General features: G+C 33.6%; 1 protein-coding gene across 1 annotated transcript; it reads left to right on the top strand.

The window, feature by feature from the left end:
* The first annotated feature begins 4,653 nt into the window (after positions 1-4,653).
* Positions 4,654-12,589, top strand: DNAlig3 (DNA ligase 3). The gene is made up of 3 exons (XM_023168224.2): positions 4,654-5,776; positions 8,493-10,116; positions 12,323-12,589. Exons 1-3 carry the CDS (start codon positions 4,813-4,815, stop codon positions 12,534-12,536), a joined length of 2,802 nt encoding a protein of 933 aa, XP_023023992.2. The 5' UTR covers positions 4,654-4,812; the 3' UTR covers positions 12,537-12,589.
* The last annotated feature ends 3,620 nt before the right edge of the window (positions 12,590-16,209 follow it).

Below are 16,209 nucleotides of genomic sequence, written 5' to 3'. Positions count from 1 at the left end.
ACGGCAAAAGTTTATTAGGCAATTTTTGTTTTCAAATTTGACTACACCACTGGATTCGTAGTCGTTATAAATCAAAACTGTCAAATTTTCATTAAAAAATATTCGTTAACAACGAAGTTACAACAACTTCAATTTTGGAAACAAAGTATTTGTTTGTAATTTTTATTCAGATTATAGACATATTTGAGATCTGACAACACTGTCATCACCAAGTAGAACACCAGTGAATTTGTACAGTGAAAATCCGAAGTCAACAGCTCAATGCGTTCTACAGTTATAACTCCTGAAAATATGGTAATGTGAGAGATTTGTGGTGCAAGCGTTTTGTAATAAAAATCTGACTACGCCACTGGATTTGTGGATAATATTCCCTTAAAATCATTCATTTGAGTGTAGGTTACGAGAAGTGTATTCTAGAATAACAGAAAATTAAAAATTCATTTTCAAGTTATGCAGTACTTAGTACATTCTTCCGCATAGCCGCTAAAATCAAATTGATTTAAAGCATGGAAATCATTTATTCAATAATAAAACAGAGAGCAGGACAAAAATTGTTCCCTGTAAATTCTTCATAACTCAGCTAAAACAATCTTTTAGAGGAGATATCAATAATTTGAGGAAGCTGAACTCATTATGCAGAGGTTTTATAATAAATCAACAGTAGGCTGTGATTTTGACAGTTAATCATAAATAAAATAATAGTTGTTAGTTACGTGCAATTAATAATGGCTTTGCAATTATCATTGGAAGAAAGAATTGAAATTGTGAGAATTTCTGGGGACAATTATCATAGTGAAAGAGAAGCAGCTAGGATATTTAATCACAGACATCCAAATCGACTTCCCATTGACAGAAGCACCGTCAGTAAAATTAACAAAACATTTAAAGAAACCGGTGCAGTCAGCAAACATATTTTAAAAAATAATCACCGAAGAAGAAATTTAAACGAAGGTGCTGTTTTAGATTATTTTAGAAACCACCCAAACAGAAGTTTACGAGTCGCCAGTTTGGATTTAAACTTACCGAGAGAGACTATTCGACGATGTCTTAAACAAAACAAAATGAGAGCATTTAAACCTAAATTTCTTCACTCTTTAAAGGCAGGTGATGAAGTGAAACGTATGGAATTTTGTTTGTGGGCACAAGGCGAGTACCTGAATACAAGAATTTTTTTAAACTGCATAATGTTTAGTGATGAAGCTTCTTTCAGCACCAATGGGGTAGTTTCATCGCAAAATGCTCGGTATTGGGCTACGGAAAATCCGCACTGGATCATAAATTGTAAAAGTCAATATTCCGAAAAAGTTAACGTTTGGTGTGGTATAGTACAAAATAGAATAATAGGTCCATATTTTTTTGATGGAAACATAAACGGGCAAAATTTTTTGGAATTTCTAAATAACCAATTATCGGACGAAATAGATGAAATGCCTCTTGCGGAACAAGTAAATTTATATTTTCAGCTCGACGGCTGTTCCGTGCACAATTCGAGGATTGTTAAAGAGTGGCTAAATAACCAGTTTCCAAATCATTGGATAGGACGAGGTAGTGACTTAATTGAATGGCCACCTAGATCGCCTGATCTAACAATATTAGACTTTTTTCTGTGGGGTATTCTGACACAAAAAGTATACAGAACAAGACCAACGAATCGAGCCGAACTCATGCAAAGGATACGACAAGCTTGTGCCGAAATTACAGTTCAACAAATAAGAAATAGTGTAAACAATATTCGGAAGAGATACGATAAATGTATTGAACTTAATGGAGGTTTGGTAGAAGCCACAAAAATTTGAATGTTTACTTTTAAATCAATGTTTATTTTAGTATCAGTTTTTTCTTAATGGCAATTAATTGTTGAATAAATACTTTGAAACTTGTTTGTATACATTTTGTTTTCATCAGCTATAGAAGAAGGTAGAGTAAGTTCAGAATCTCATAAAATGTGATTTTCCAGGTGCGCTGTTACAAAAGTAGTATTATTTATTATTGGGAAACTTCCAAAAAGCTTACAAGTATGACCATTAATACTTCAAGATTCTATCAAGATTTGGTAAAAGCGCAATTGGGAGATCCCATGACATGAGATTCTGAACTTGGTCTACTACTGCGTAACTTGAAAATGAACTTTTAATTTTCTGTTATTCAATTATTCAATTTTTATTTTAATTTTCACTTCTCGTAACCTACACTCAAATGAATGATTTTAAGGGAATATTATCCACAAATCCAGTGGCGTAGTCAGATTTTTATTACAAAACGCTTGCACCACAAATCTCTCACATTACCATATTTTCAGGAGTTATAACTGTAGAACGCATTGAGCTGTTGACTTCGGATTTTCACTGTACAAATTCACTGGTGTTCTACTTGGTGATGACAGTGTTGTCAGATCTCAAATATGTCTATAATCTGAATAAAAATTACAAACAAATACTTTGTTTCCAAAATTGAAGTTGTTGTAACTTCGTTGTTAACAAATATTTTTTAATGAAAATTTGACAGTTTTGATTTATAACGACTACGAATCCAGTGGTGTAGTCAAATTTGAAAACAAAAATTGCCTAATAAACTTTTGCCGTTTTTGACAAACAAAAAAAACCATAGAGTGCCTTGGAAATGAAACTAAAATTGTGAAAGTTAGTGTCAAGATACAGTTTTTCATGCTTAATATTTCAATAAAAAAAAATTGAGATTGATTGAAAAATGCACATTCTACAGGGGTGGTTCCATTTTAAATGGGTCACACTGTATATATATATATATATATATATATATATAGATATATATATATATATATATATATCGATCTGGAGTCATCCCTACAACGGCATCAGCTACATTTGATCATCTACAATTCGATAACCTCTTTGACATATATATTGATTGACATCCTCAATCCACCATCTACTTCACATTGTAAAAAGTTCCGAACACCATCTACTGATGATGGTTGGCGTTCGGAACTAGACTGATTTTAATTGAATCTCATTCTTACTAGGTATATGTGGTATAGGTTTTGATGTTTACCTGAGTTTCTTCTTCTTGTTTGACCTTTTCTCCTCGTAAAGGTTTAAAATGTTCACTCGAAGATTCTAAAGGATAAAGTATGATAAACTGTTTTTTTTTGGGGTTCTGATGCGCGTTCTGTGTTTTGGTCCTCACCCGACGTTTCCGCAAAATCTCATTTGCCATCTACTGGTGACATTCTAAACCTTTACGGGGAGAGAACATCGATATAATCTTAATCGTCGGCGGGAGAAAAGGTCAAATTAGAAGAAAAAACGTAGTTGAACATGAACACCTATACCTATTAAGTAAGAATGAGATTCGAGTAAAATCTAAAATTAGTCTAGTTCTGAACGCCTAACCTAGACGGTACGGTATCATAAAATCGGGCTCCTAACTACCATTCTTCGAATACCTACCCATCTCTATTTCCAGTTGACCACGGCACACCAGCCCGGAATTTGTTTTTTTATCGTGACGTGACAGCGTATGTTCTTATATTAGTAAGAAAGAAGTTATTTAATTGGTCGGGATCAATGGTATGCGAGCAAGAACATTATTGATGTGACCTATAGAGTGCTCTGAAGCACCGCCAGGGACCCGATTTTGTTCATCATCTTTATTAATGATCTGTTATCACTTGGTATCCGGGCAACTATCACAGCTCGCGGCGATCACCTTCGGAGAAAATTCGTGGGATGTCATCTCTTCTGCCAAAAAATGGTTTGATGTGCTTCAACAAATGACTATAATTATTTCCCATGTTTGAATATCAACAAAACTATAATATCTATCAGGTGTGTTCAAAACTCAAAGTATCTGGGTATCAATCGTCGTGCAGGGGGGACGTTAAAATACTGCTTACGGGTAAGGTGTTACCCGTGTCCCAAATGACGCCTTATCCTAGGGTGTGTGTATCTGTTTCGAAACAATGTTTGACTCAGAAAGCTCCGACTTGGACTAGACACGGAGGCTCTGAGTCTTGTCAGTGTTACTAAAGGTACCTTCGAAATACAGGTCTTCTCTTCACGTAGAAAACCTTCTTGCGGTAATTCGGGGCCTTGGCGTGATGGATCTTCTTTCTCTAGCTTCTCATGAGATCGCTATGCCGCTATGAAGGCTTCAATTCTTGAGTCATGGATCCATGTAACCACTAGAAAGTGACGTCAAAATGACGTAATTTGACATTCTAGGGCATGTATTGATAATTGCAGATATGAATATGAAGTCACTTTCTATGGGAAATAACTTCCTCTGACTCAAGAATTGATGTGTTTTCTGGCGTTTAATCGTATTCGAACGTGTATTCAATAACGATTCGTAGTGACGTCATTAATAATAAGATTCGCCGGAATAAAATGATTCAATTTATGTGAGATGTCAAATTCAATAATGAAAACAAACTCTTTAATTTTCTCTAACCTCAATTGAAATCGAATTTGTGCATATAGCTTTATTTTATACATCCTTACAACGCATTTCTTAAAATGTTTTATAAACTATAACGATCAAAGTGAAGCAGAAACTGACAACTGACGTAACGCAACGTCAAATTCTGTTTTATTCTGAGATTCGTACCATTGCCACAGAACACCCTAACTAGTTAGGGTAGTAGCACAGTATCTGTGGTAGTAGTTAGTTAGTAGTTAGGGTGTTCTGTGCCATCGTACCGTACCCCATAAAAAAATTTGTCAAAAACGTCAAAGTTTTAGGTTAATTTTCTGACCCACTAGGAAAATTAATTTTTTTGAATGTTAATTCAAAACGAAAATTCAAAGTAATTTTTGATAATTTTCTTATGAAATGTCTGACGAAGAAGAAAATGTAGAAGACAAACCCTTTGCTGCTGAAATAGCAAAACAGGGTAGAGCAGTGTGTAAAATATGTAAACAGAAATGTCTTCAAGGAGAATTGAGGATAGCAAAGTTGGTTCACAACCCATTCGGATCAGGAAAAATGAAAGCTTGGCATCATCTAAATTGCCTTTTTGAAGCCTTTCTTAAACAGCGACAAACTACAAAGCGAATAGAGGAGCCTGAAGATATTGATGGTTGGGACAAACTTTGTGAAGATGACCAGAATATTATTATCGATAAAATTAAAGAATGTGACAAGGCATTCCAAAATAAATTTGGTGCCAAACCTAACAAATCACCTACTAAAAAAAAATCACCCCAAGTGACCCAACAAAGTCCTAAACAAAAAAAAAATTTGGACAAGGTCGATAAAAAAAATGAATCACCTGGCACAACTGACTCTGCCAATAGTTCACCTACAGAGAAAACTTCAAAAGATCAACTTTTCAAGCAGTTCAGACGTTTGGTAGCTGATATTACCAATACCAGTAGTTATATAGACAAAACAAATTGTGTAAAAAAAATATTTACAGAAGGATCTGATGGATCTGGCTTCAAAGACAACATTGTTCTTTGGTGTCGATTACTACTTCCAGGTGTTGTCAAAAGGGTATATAATCTCCAAAGCAAGCAGCTAATAAAATTGTTCAGTAAAATATTCGTTCAGGATCAAAATGAAATGTTAGAACATCTAGAACAGGGTGATATTGGTGAAACAATCCAGAACTACTTCGAAGATAGTCACAAAACTAAACCTGCAAAGAAAAGTTTATTGAAAGTTAAAGAAGTAGACAATTTCCTTAACAAACTCTCCAAGTTGACCAAAGAAGATGATCAAATGGAACATTTTAGGTCATTTGTACCAAAATGTACTTCTAATGACCTGAAAACCGTTATACGTTTAATTAAAGGTAAATGATAATAGTCTTTATTTGAAGTAGGAAACTCTAATATACAAATATTTTTAAATACAGTTTATTCACAAAAACTACATTTCATAATGTCTATTGGTAATGTCTATTGATGGATCAATTCAACAAGATGATACAAAATTTTTGAGCTCGACACTGGCAGAAAATCTCAGATGGAACAAGCATGTGGATATGATATGTAGAAAATAGCTACAATATATTGCACTTAACAACTATGCTGGAATGTTACAAATCACCATCATTAACTTATTATTATGCAAACCTTTATAGTATCATTTCTTGCGCAATTTAACATGGAGAGCATCTAGTGCTCATTCTAGAAAAACGAAAATTCAATAAGGAATCAAAAGGAATATAGCTGGGAACGGAAGGACAAGCTGTAAACTCATCTTCCAAAATGTCAGAATTTTGACCCTTACAAGTAAATACATTTATTAGATATTGAAATATGTAAAATCACATTTCGAGTTTTAATTGAAAGGAGTAAATTTTTCAGAGAGATTAATTCTTGGGAAAGAAAGGTTTTGGCTTCTATTTCTGGAAAAAAAAACCTTGTCTGGCTATCTATGGTGCCATCAGTACCACACCGTCAGTGGCCACGGAGATCCTTCTAGATCTACTTCCTCTCCATATTTTTCTGGAGAGAGAGGCTAGATGGAGTACATATAGATTTGTGCACATCACCAATTGTACAAACCAATCTTCCAGGTTCTGGTACAAGTGTTTTCAGTTGCAGACCTAGGACAGATATATCAACCTGCCTAGGGACCTATGTGACTGTATTTCAAGGGGAAATCTATGCGACTGAATTGTGTGCGGAGAGATTGGTACAATCCAACCCTCACCCACAAGTCAATACAAATTTTCTCGGACAGTCAAGCGGTGTTGAGAGCTCTTGGCTCCTACCGAGCAATGTCTAAATTGGTAGCAAATTGCCAAAAACGACTCTCCTCAATAGGAAGACTTAACAAATTGTCTCTGATCTGGATTCCTGGCCACACTGGCCTGGAAGGCAATGAGGCTACTGACTCCTTTGCAAAGGAGAGTGCTGCAAGCAGCTTCATCGGACTAGAACCTGTCTTTGACATCACTTTAGGTTTTGTCAAACAAATACTGAACACCTGAATGGCAAGAAGATTTAAAGACTTCTGACAAAATCTTCGAGGATTGGCTCACTCCAAGGCGTTCATTCACCCTTTGAAGTTTGAAACCAAACAGCTGTTGGACTACAGTAGGGATGAACTACGATTTCTAACAGGCCTTCTCACAGGCCACTGTCGTCTGAATCTTCATATGTAGAGACTCCGACTGTCGGAAGACAGTTTGTGTCGCCTCTGTTTGGAAAATGATGAAGCAGCAGACCATATACTTTGTTCCTGCCCCCCTGTGGACCGAATCAGGTTTTCTGAGTTTACCATCTGACCTGAAAGATCATTCACCATATACACTAATTGGCTAATTGAACCAGATATCATTTACAGGATTTCTACACAGAGTAGTATATGAAAGAGGGAAAATTTCACTTACATGGAACACTGCCATCCTCAAGGGTGGACATTCAATGTTTCAGACACTTGCCTTATTGAGAAGTAGAAAATCAAAACCTTTCTTTCTCAAAAATCTCGTATCAGTTTTCCTAGTCTTAATGATAACTATAATTTCACTGGAAATTCCCTACAATTGAAAGTGCTAACACATATATTAGTAGTATCTGAAGCATGCTCCCAGTTTATGGCCATTAAATTGAACAAACAGTAAACTAGCATCAAGTACAGTAAAATAAATCTCCAAAATAGTACAATTATCAAGTGAAAGAGTTGCTCCTATTCTATTCTTTATGAATATATGAATGACAATCTACAATCCTGTACATATGCAACATTTGAGGCATGTTTATTTTTTTTTATAAAATCTTCCTCCAAGCTGGCAGCTTCATCTTGAAAATAGTTTTAAGCCCTTTTCAGACTTCTTATGTGTAGACATTGTTTTCTTTACTGTCATTAACATATTAATTTCTTGTAGGTGATTCTCTATATCTTCCCAGTCAGCATCTAGTTTTTCTATTCCATTAAAATTTTCAGCAATATCCTTCTTAAGTTTAATTATTGTCTTCCCTTTTTTAAGTAGGTCTTCACCTTGTTTATTATTACACATTCTTTGGAGCATAGTATTTTTGGACCCCCCATTGTAATGTGTTTCATCCTGTCCACACAGATATAGTGAAACGTGCTAAAGTTTTTTACACAACCAAAATTTAGGCATTCTTTGCCATAACAACATTTGGAACGAATCCTGAGTTTTTGTCAGAGTTCATATCAACGAGATAATTTTTGAATTTTGAAATTTTCTGCCGTAGAAATTGGGCTACTCTTAAGAGTAGTCAGACTTGTTCCATGGACAATCCTCTTGATAGAATTTCATCTCTTGTTTTTTTTGCGTCCGAGTTTACTTTTTATGAAGGTGGTGAATAATTGATCGTAATACACTATTTTGGAGTCTGCAGATGATTTTGTTGCACTAAATTTGATAATGGGTTTATTGAGAAATAAGTACAAATAACGATTTTAATGACATAATTTTATCAAATATCTGGAGAAAAACTACTCAACCACACAGTTTATTCTATCACTTACTAACATAATATTATATTATGAAGTATCGTCTGCAAATACATTAATAAAAAAATTATCGTCAGGTGATTTACGAATGGGAGCTGGGGCCAAACACATCCTCGATGGAGTACACACGGATGCTTATGAGGCCTATCAAACATCCAGAGATTTAGAGACTGTTATAACAAAATGTTTAGGTGAACATGCGAGTCAAAAAAAAAAGAAGAATGTTGGAGTTACGGTGATGACCCCAGTGCTGCCTATGTTGGCAGAGGCTTGTAAGTCTGTGGAGCAAGCAATGAAGAAGTGCCCTAACGGAATGTACTCAGAAATTAAGTATGATGGGGAACGAGTTCAAGTACACAAGCAAGGCTCAGAATTCAAATATTATTCCAGGGCACTGAAGCCTGTAATGCCTCACAAAATTCAACATTTCAAAGATTACATTCCCAAAGCTTTTCCACATGCAAAAGATCTCATTTTGGACAGTGAAATACTGATGATGGATACAGAAACTGGAAAGCCTCTGCCTTTCGGCACCCTAGGCGTGCATAAAAAAGCAGAGTTCAAAAATGCTAGTGTCTGTTTATTTGTGTTTGATTGCATTTACTACAATGGAGAAAGCCTGATTCAAAAACCAATCAAACAAAGGAGAAAGATACTGCAGGAAAATATGAAAGAAATACCAAACCATATTGTTTTTTCCGAAATGGAGGAGATTCATAAACCTGAGGATCTTTCGAGAATGATAGCTAAAGTCCTGAAACTAGGATTGGAAGGTTTAGTTTTGAAAGATATCCAAAGCATTTATGAACCTGGTAAAAGGCACTGGTTGAAAGTGAAAAAGGATTATCTTTTCGGTGGTGCAATGGCAGATAGTGCAGATTTGATGGTCCTCGGAGCTTGGTATGGTACTGGCAAAAAAGGAGGGATGATGTCCGTTTTTCTTATGGGCTGTTTCAATCCTGAAAGCGGAAAATTTTGTACTGTAACTAAAGTGCACACTGGTCATGACGATAAAACACTGGAAAAACTGCAGGATGAACTTGACATGGTGAAAATCAGTCAAGACAGTTCCAAAGTTCCGAATTGGTTGAGCTGTACAAAAACCATGATTCCCGATTTTGTTGCACGGGATCCCAAGAAACAGCCAGTTTGGGAGATAACAGGAGCAGAATTTACTCAGCATGATGTACATACTGCAGATGGAATTTCTATCAGATTTCCGAGGGTGACAAGGATAAGAGATGATAAAAACTGGGAAACGGCTACAAATCTTCCTCAATTACAAAAGCTTTTTAAGACATCTAAAGAACAAACCGATGTTAGCTTACTAATGAAGGGAATCGATAATGCTGAGAGGAATGACAAAGAAGAAAATTTACAAAAGTGCGAGAGTCCGCCAAAAAAGAGAAAAAAAGAAAAACAAGTTAATTTTGATGATGGTGATGATGAGTCACCTTCAACATCAAAGAAGAAGAAGAAGAAAACTAACGATTCTGATAGACTCAACTCAATAGTAGATGAAAAACAGAATGATAACATTGAATTTAGTAACAAACCTAAAAAAAGGTCACCGAAAGCAAGTGAAAAAATGAAGAAAGAAAGTAGCATTGATATTGCAAACCCTATTCCAGATTACTTCACAGGTATCAAAGCACTGTTGGAGGATAATCTTAAGAGAGACGAATACTCGGATGTGGCAAGGTAAGAAAATCACATCTTGGAAACATGCAAGGTTATTTAATTCTTAAAATATCTAAACTCTGCAGATCAAAAACATTAGTAACTTAACAGTCCAAGATTTGTGTTATTACATTTAAGGTTGCCAAAAGAATGTGGTAAGCTAGCACATATAATTTTACATGAAGACCTGAAAAATAATAACCAAGTTTATAACAAAAATAACAATATTTTGCAGAGTTACTTGGAACAGGAAGGATAAAATGTTATAAAAACAGTTATCTATGCATAATGTGTGATTGAAGTATCATAAGTATAAGATAGAAATCATTTGAAAATTCTTATAATACACTTCTGTTAAAGGCGTTGAAATGTTTCACTGAGATATTTTCTACTATAGTAATTTGATATTAACGACATGTGATGAGAAATGGTCAAGAATTTTTTGTTTCTTGTATTAAATGATTCAAGAATTAGGTTATTTATTCAGATTTGCTTTGCAAAATTAGGAACTGACTTTTTTGTTATCTACTTGCCTTGTAGAAATAATTGTAGCCTATTATTTTTAAAGTATCCATAAGCCTATCAATAGAAGTGTTGAAAATGGAAAATTTAAAATAATATTTTTTTATTGGGAAAGATAGGTTTTGGTTTTCTTCCTCTCCATCTTTATCCAAAAAAAAATGTGGGAATCTTCCAAAGCCATAACCTTTGTTTTTATCTCTCCTAACAATATATCCGTTATCCCATTATATATACCACTGACTAGTTAGGAAATGAGTGAAACAATATTTGGGTGTGCAGCAGGCCAAAACAGTGTGCTCTTAAACACAGATTCCAAGCTTTCGATAATCTTTATTATCCTCATTAGGGATACTACAATATAAAAAAGAGAACAGATTAGATATGTTAAAAGAGATTAGTCAAAACACAACTTACAGTGTATGTGAGGTTAGGCGGCAGGATGATTTAAATGTGGACACAACATATTTATATAGGTGTAGAGACCAAAAAAATAACTTCGGGAAGTTAAAGACAAACACAATTAATTTACATCATAAATGATATATAATTTAAAAATTTATATATCATTTATGATAACTTCCTTTGTAATGTTTGTAACGGAAGAATCAATTCGTTTTGAAATTGAATTACTCAATAGATTCATATCTTACTGAAGTTCAAAGTAGCTATCAAAGTATGTTACTGTAATAAATATTTGAGAACAATCCACAATTCTAGCTGGCTGTTTTGCTGGCTCATTCCTGCATCTCCTATGTCTTAGCCTTGATAACGCTTCAAATTCACTTATCACTTGTAGTGCGGTTTCTGCTTCCTCCTGACATAACCTGCATGGAGTTACTTCCGCCAGTTGGTTGTGATTTAGCAGGTCTTCCGTGAATTTGGGCTAGGGTTCCTTTATGAACTTTTTTGCCAGCCTCATGTCTGAAAGCTTTTTCCACCAATTAAGCGATTTCGCTTTCATCCACGAATTGATAGATGTCTTGTTGTTTGTCTTTGCCAGCCCACAGAAGGGTTCTGGGCCTATCATGACCTTGGATACAGCTTCGCATCCAGTTATCCAGGCTAGAGAAACCCTATTGTGAAAACCTAGTTCATTGAGTTGTGAAATATAACTGTTCTTCCATTTATCCAAAAAGTCTTCAGTTGCTAATGAAGGTTCGGTCTGAAACTGCGGCATTAATTGTAAACACTGTTAATGTCGTTTCGAGAGGAAGAGGGTGAGTTAATTTTTCGGAAATAATTTTTGAGCATTTGGAATGTATGTAGTAGTAGTATGTATCTTATTGAAAAAAAGGAAACGAAATTGACTTGCCCTTTCTCTGCTGTTTCAATACCTTAATATTTTGATGTAAGGAATCATTAAATTTTTAAGCAGTGTTCACTGTTTTTTAGTTTTTACTCCATTTCAAAACTTTCGCCATTATTGCAGCAAATAATTAGTGTACTAATGAAGTCCTTATACAATTACCTCATCAATAAAGTTTTGTTTATTATGGGTACTGAGTTATTTTGAGTAAATAACAAAAGTTTTATCTGACACTGTCATCAGCTTTTAAATAATTTGAGTATTGGTCAGGAAATCTTTAAAATACTTTATGGTGTTGAGGAGTATTGCTCAAATATTTCGTATATGCAGGCTCCAAAGCAGATCTTTGAAAAGTATTTTGGTTTTATTTCATCTCACTAATCGAAGAGTTTGTTACAGGTATATCACTACCTATGGTGGTATAGTACTTTCGGAGGATCAATGGAAGGAAGCCTCCCATGTGATACATTACCACAACATCATTCGAGAACCAGATATAAAATGTCCCTACAGTGCAAAACATTTAGCCTATGAATGGGTGAAGGATTCTGTTGCACAGGGAACTTTATGTGACTACAGATTGTATACAGTGCAGTGGGATCCTGAAGCTTGAGAGCAAGATGGCGATTTTTTATTGAGATGCCTTGAATAAGTGTCTTATAATCCTGTTAGGTTTTATTATCAATTTTTTAAAACATAATCTATTTCTCTTTTTTTAAACTAGAAGAAAATTGAGAAGAAGGTTATTGGCACTTTGCTGAGCATTGTGAAATTTTGTTATATTTTTTATATCTTATGTTGAAAGAATGTCTTATTTTTTGTCATTTTTGCCTCTTTTAATGAACATTGGAAAATACTCACATCATAAATTTAAATCATTTGAAATGCTAATTTCTCGAGAATAAGACATTCTTTTCACAATGCCTCATCCATATTTCATTTTATATAAATCATGATCATTATCTTCATAATCATTTTAAAATTGATGTACATTTTAGGTAATTGTTACATTTCAAAATATGAGTTTTTTCAATTTATAAAAAGGAATGAACTCATAAGGTAATTTTACAACCAAAGTACTTTTATAACCTTTATACCATTGTTTATTTTTATTTATTTTTCATAGGTTTTTCATAGGGTTTTCTGAATTGAATGAATATTTAAATCCAGCTATTTAATGAATATATAATTCATCAACCAACCATTTTCAAATAAATATTTATAAATGAAACAGGTCGTTTTTTACCAATCTAATAATCTTAAAGGCAAAGCATTTTTTTTATTGCTTCACCCAATCAAAAAAAAACAAACTCTATGTTTGAAAAACCTAATGAGAATCATAATGATTATGGGTCAAGAGATATAATATCTCTGTTCAAAGCATTCTACAAATGGACTCTGAGAAAAAAAATCAGTATAAATTTGGCCAGCGAATTTTCTCATCAAGAACGTAACAATGGGACCTCTACAACATTGCTCATGAAAGACCCTGCAGGAAAAGTGAATCATGCTGTAAAGTTGGGAAAATTATTGTCAATGAGATGAGGTTCCTCTCAGTGTTTCATTTTGTGTAGACTGGGCTTTTAACAATGATATATTTGACAAATCATGAAGATTTCAATATAGATGTTATTTTTGCACAATGCGGTTGATTAATTCATAAAATTGATGGATGTAGTCACTACGTGGTAAGAAATCATCATGAAAAATGAGAATTGAAAGTTTCTATGTTTTTTACCACTTTTATTTGTAACAAACTCATACATTAAACGTTTAATGAATGTATAAGTTTGAAAATGTCCTTATAGGACGAAACTACTGCAGTAACGTTAGTTACAACTAAAAGTGGAAAAATACATAGAAAGTTCGATTTTTTTTGTATGGCAACAAAATCTTTATCAAAACCAATGGTTAAAAAAACTTCAAGATAAAATTATATATTGTATAATAATGAGTGCATACTCAATTAAAATACAAGGAGCATACAATTAACTTGTGTAAACCAAAAAAACAGATGTATCATCCTTACATAAATTCGAATTGTGAACCTTCATTCATTTGATCAAAAATGAACTCAAACTTTTAAAGTTTGAGTTCATAGTGATCAACACATCCATTCGACAAGATATTCAAACAATCTGAAAGTAATGAAAATGAAAACAAATATTGTGCTAAATTCGATTTACAATAAATGTATCGGGATAAAAAGAGAAATGAAAATTTCTATGTTTTTTACCACTTTTAATTGTGAATAACGTTACTGCAGTTTCGTCCTATATACCTAGACATTCTCAAACTAATACAATGAACTAACAATGATTCATTACATTCGCCAATATATACCATTTGCGAATGTAATGAATCATTTTTAGTTTGTTGTATTAGTTTGAGAATGTCCATATAGGACGAAACTGCAGTAGCGTTAGTTACAAATAAAAGTGGTAGAAAACATAGAAATTTTCATTTCTCTTTCCATTATGATCTCCTACCACGTAGTAACGGCTACATCCATCAATTTATCAAATGTATCGGGTTTTACAATGAGCTACAAAAATACTTTAAAAAAAAATTTCATCAAAGAAAAACTCCGATTTAATTTGAAAAAATATTTATCGAATGAAAATTCTTCATAAGTATGTGTATAAATATGTTTGTGTGAAGGGAACAATTCACGATGGCGGACAAAACAGTGTGTCTGTTACCTGCTTCTGAAGAAAGTGAACATTCAAAAAGTGGTAAACAAGGTAAAGTGTATCAAATGTAGTGAACATTTCCATCCAAAGTGTTGGCGAGCAAAAAAAAAACAGAATGAATAAACAATCTGATGAAGTTTTTTATTCAACGGATGAAGATTACCTGAGAGACGAAAATAACCTACTTAGACACATTTCGGCCGAAAAAAATTATTCATTGCCGAAAAGGATCTCTACAAGAGAAAATCAAATTTCTGGAAGATAAACTAATGATATTGAATTGAGAGCTTACTCAATAAAACATCAAAGTAGTAACCCAACAGAAAACACAGGTAATGCTGATAAGGAGAGAATCACGAATGCAAGTAATAAAAAGTAAGACACAATAAATTCTAAACAACATGGGGTATGTTAACAAGCCTCTCTGACTAATATTCAAGTTACATGTATTTATTTGATACCTGATTCTCCTATTGAGGCAAGAGGAATTTTTTATAGCGATGATTTTATAAATTGGAATGAGTGAATGGAATTTTCATCTGTTGTTTATATTGACCGTTCGATTAGTGGAAGTTAATGAGTTATCCTTCGTCTTATCGACGAACACCAAATATTAATCTGGGGCAGTGATACTGAACTTTTTAAATTTTATTTTGGTTTTGTGCTATAACATTATGTATATAAGTACATTCGTTATCTCATAAAACTTTGTAATATGTCATAATTCTGTTTAAATCTGTTTCTCCGTTAACTAGCTGTCGCTCCCCTACGAACGACAACCCTCAGAAATCAAAATTTGTGCGAGCTAAGGATTAACGAGGTCTTACTTTTTAACGTGTGATTCCTAACACGGAAATGAGAAATGAGAGAGCTTGTGCAAAACGTGAATTGGACGAATTACTAATAGACAGACGTACCTATTTAAAAAAAAAAATTCATTGTGAGATTTTTAACTAAAGTTTTACAAAAACTAGTTACTTTGCCATCTGGTAATACTTGAGGTCAATGTATTTATAATGATCGTAAATTAATGGAAATGAAATTTATTATTATTGATATATATTGTAATCGATTTGGGTGTAGTGATGGACAAAAAATGGACTTAGGTAAGTACCTATATAATCATTATATTATAAACAATGCTACAAAAATGCTAGGCTATACTATTAGTCGTACTTCCGGCTAATTCTCGAATATTGAATGGTATTCAGATGCTGTATTTCACTCAGGTAAAGTCAGTCTTAGATTATTGTAGTTTCATTTGGTCGCCCACTCATAAAAGTCATGCAGTTAATATTGAATATAATATTGAATATTTTTGGCGTTTAAGTTAAAAATGCCTTCACGGACATTCATTCATTGGAAGATATTCGTAGGGAGGCAGATATACTGAAGCTAAGTAGTCGTAGAGTTGAAACTGACTTAAAATTCTTAGATGTATTCATATAATTTATAATGAAAATCTGTTGAACTTAATAGGGTGTTACCCTTTGATGAATTGAAATTGAAATATTATTGAACAGTCCAATGAGACCCATGAAAAGAATGTGCAAAATTGAAAAATACAGTATCAGTGATTCCCAGAATAAGGAG

The sequence above is a fragment of the Leptinotarsa decemlineata genome, unplaced genomic scaffold (genome assembly GCF_025532065.1).
Source record: "Leptinotarsa decemlineata unplaced genomic scaffold, Ldec_3_MD MMD2_tig00026307_RagTag_RagTag, whole genome shotgun sequence".
Taxonomy (NCBI): Eukaryota; Metazoa; Arthropoda; class Insecta; order Coleoptera; family Chrysomelidae; genus Leptinotarsa; species Leptinotarsa decemlineata.
Note: the sequence above shows the minus strand (reverse complement) of the source record. Positions and strands in the feature narration are given on the sequence as shown.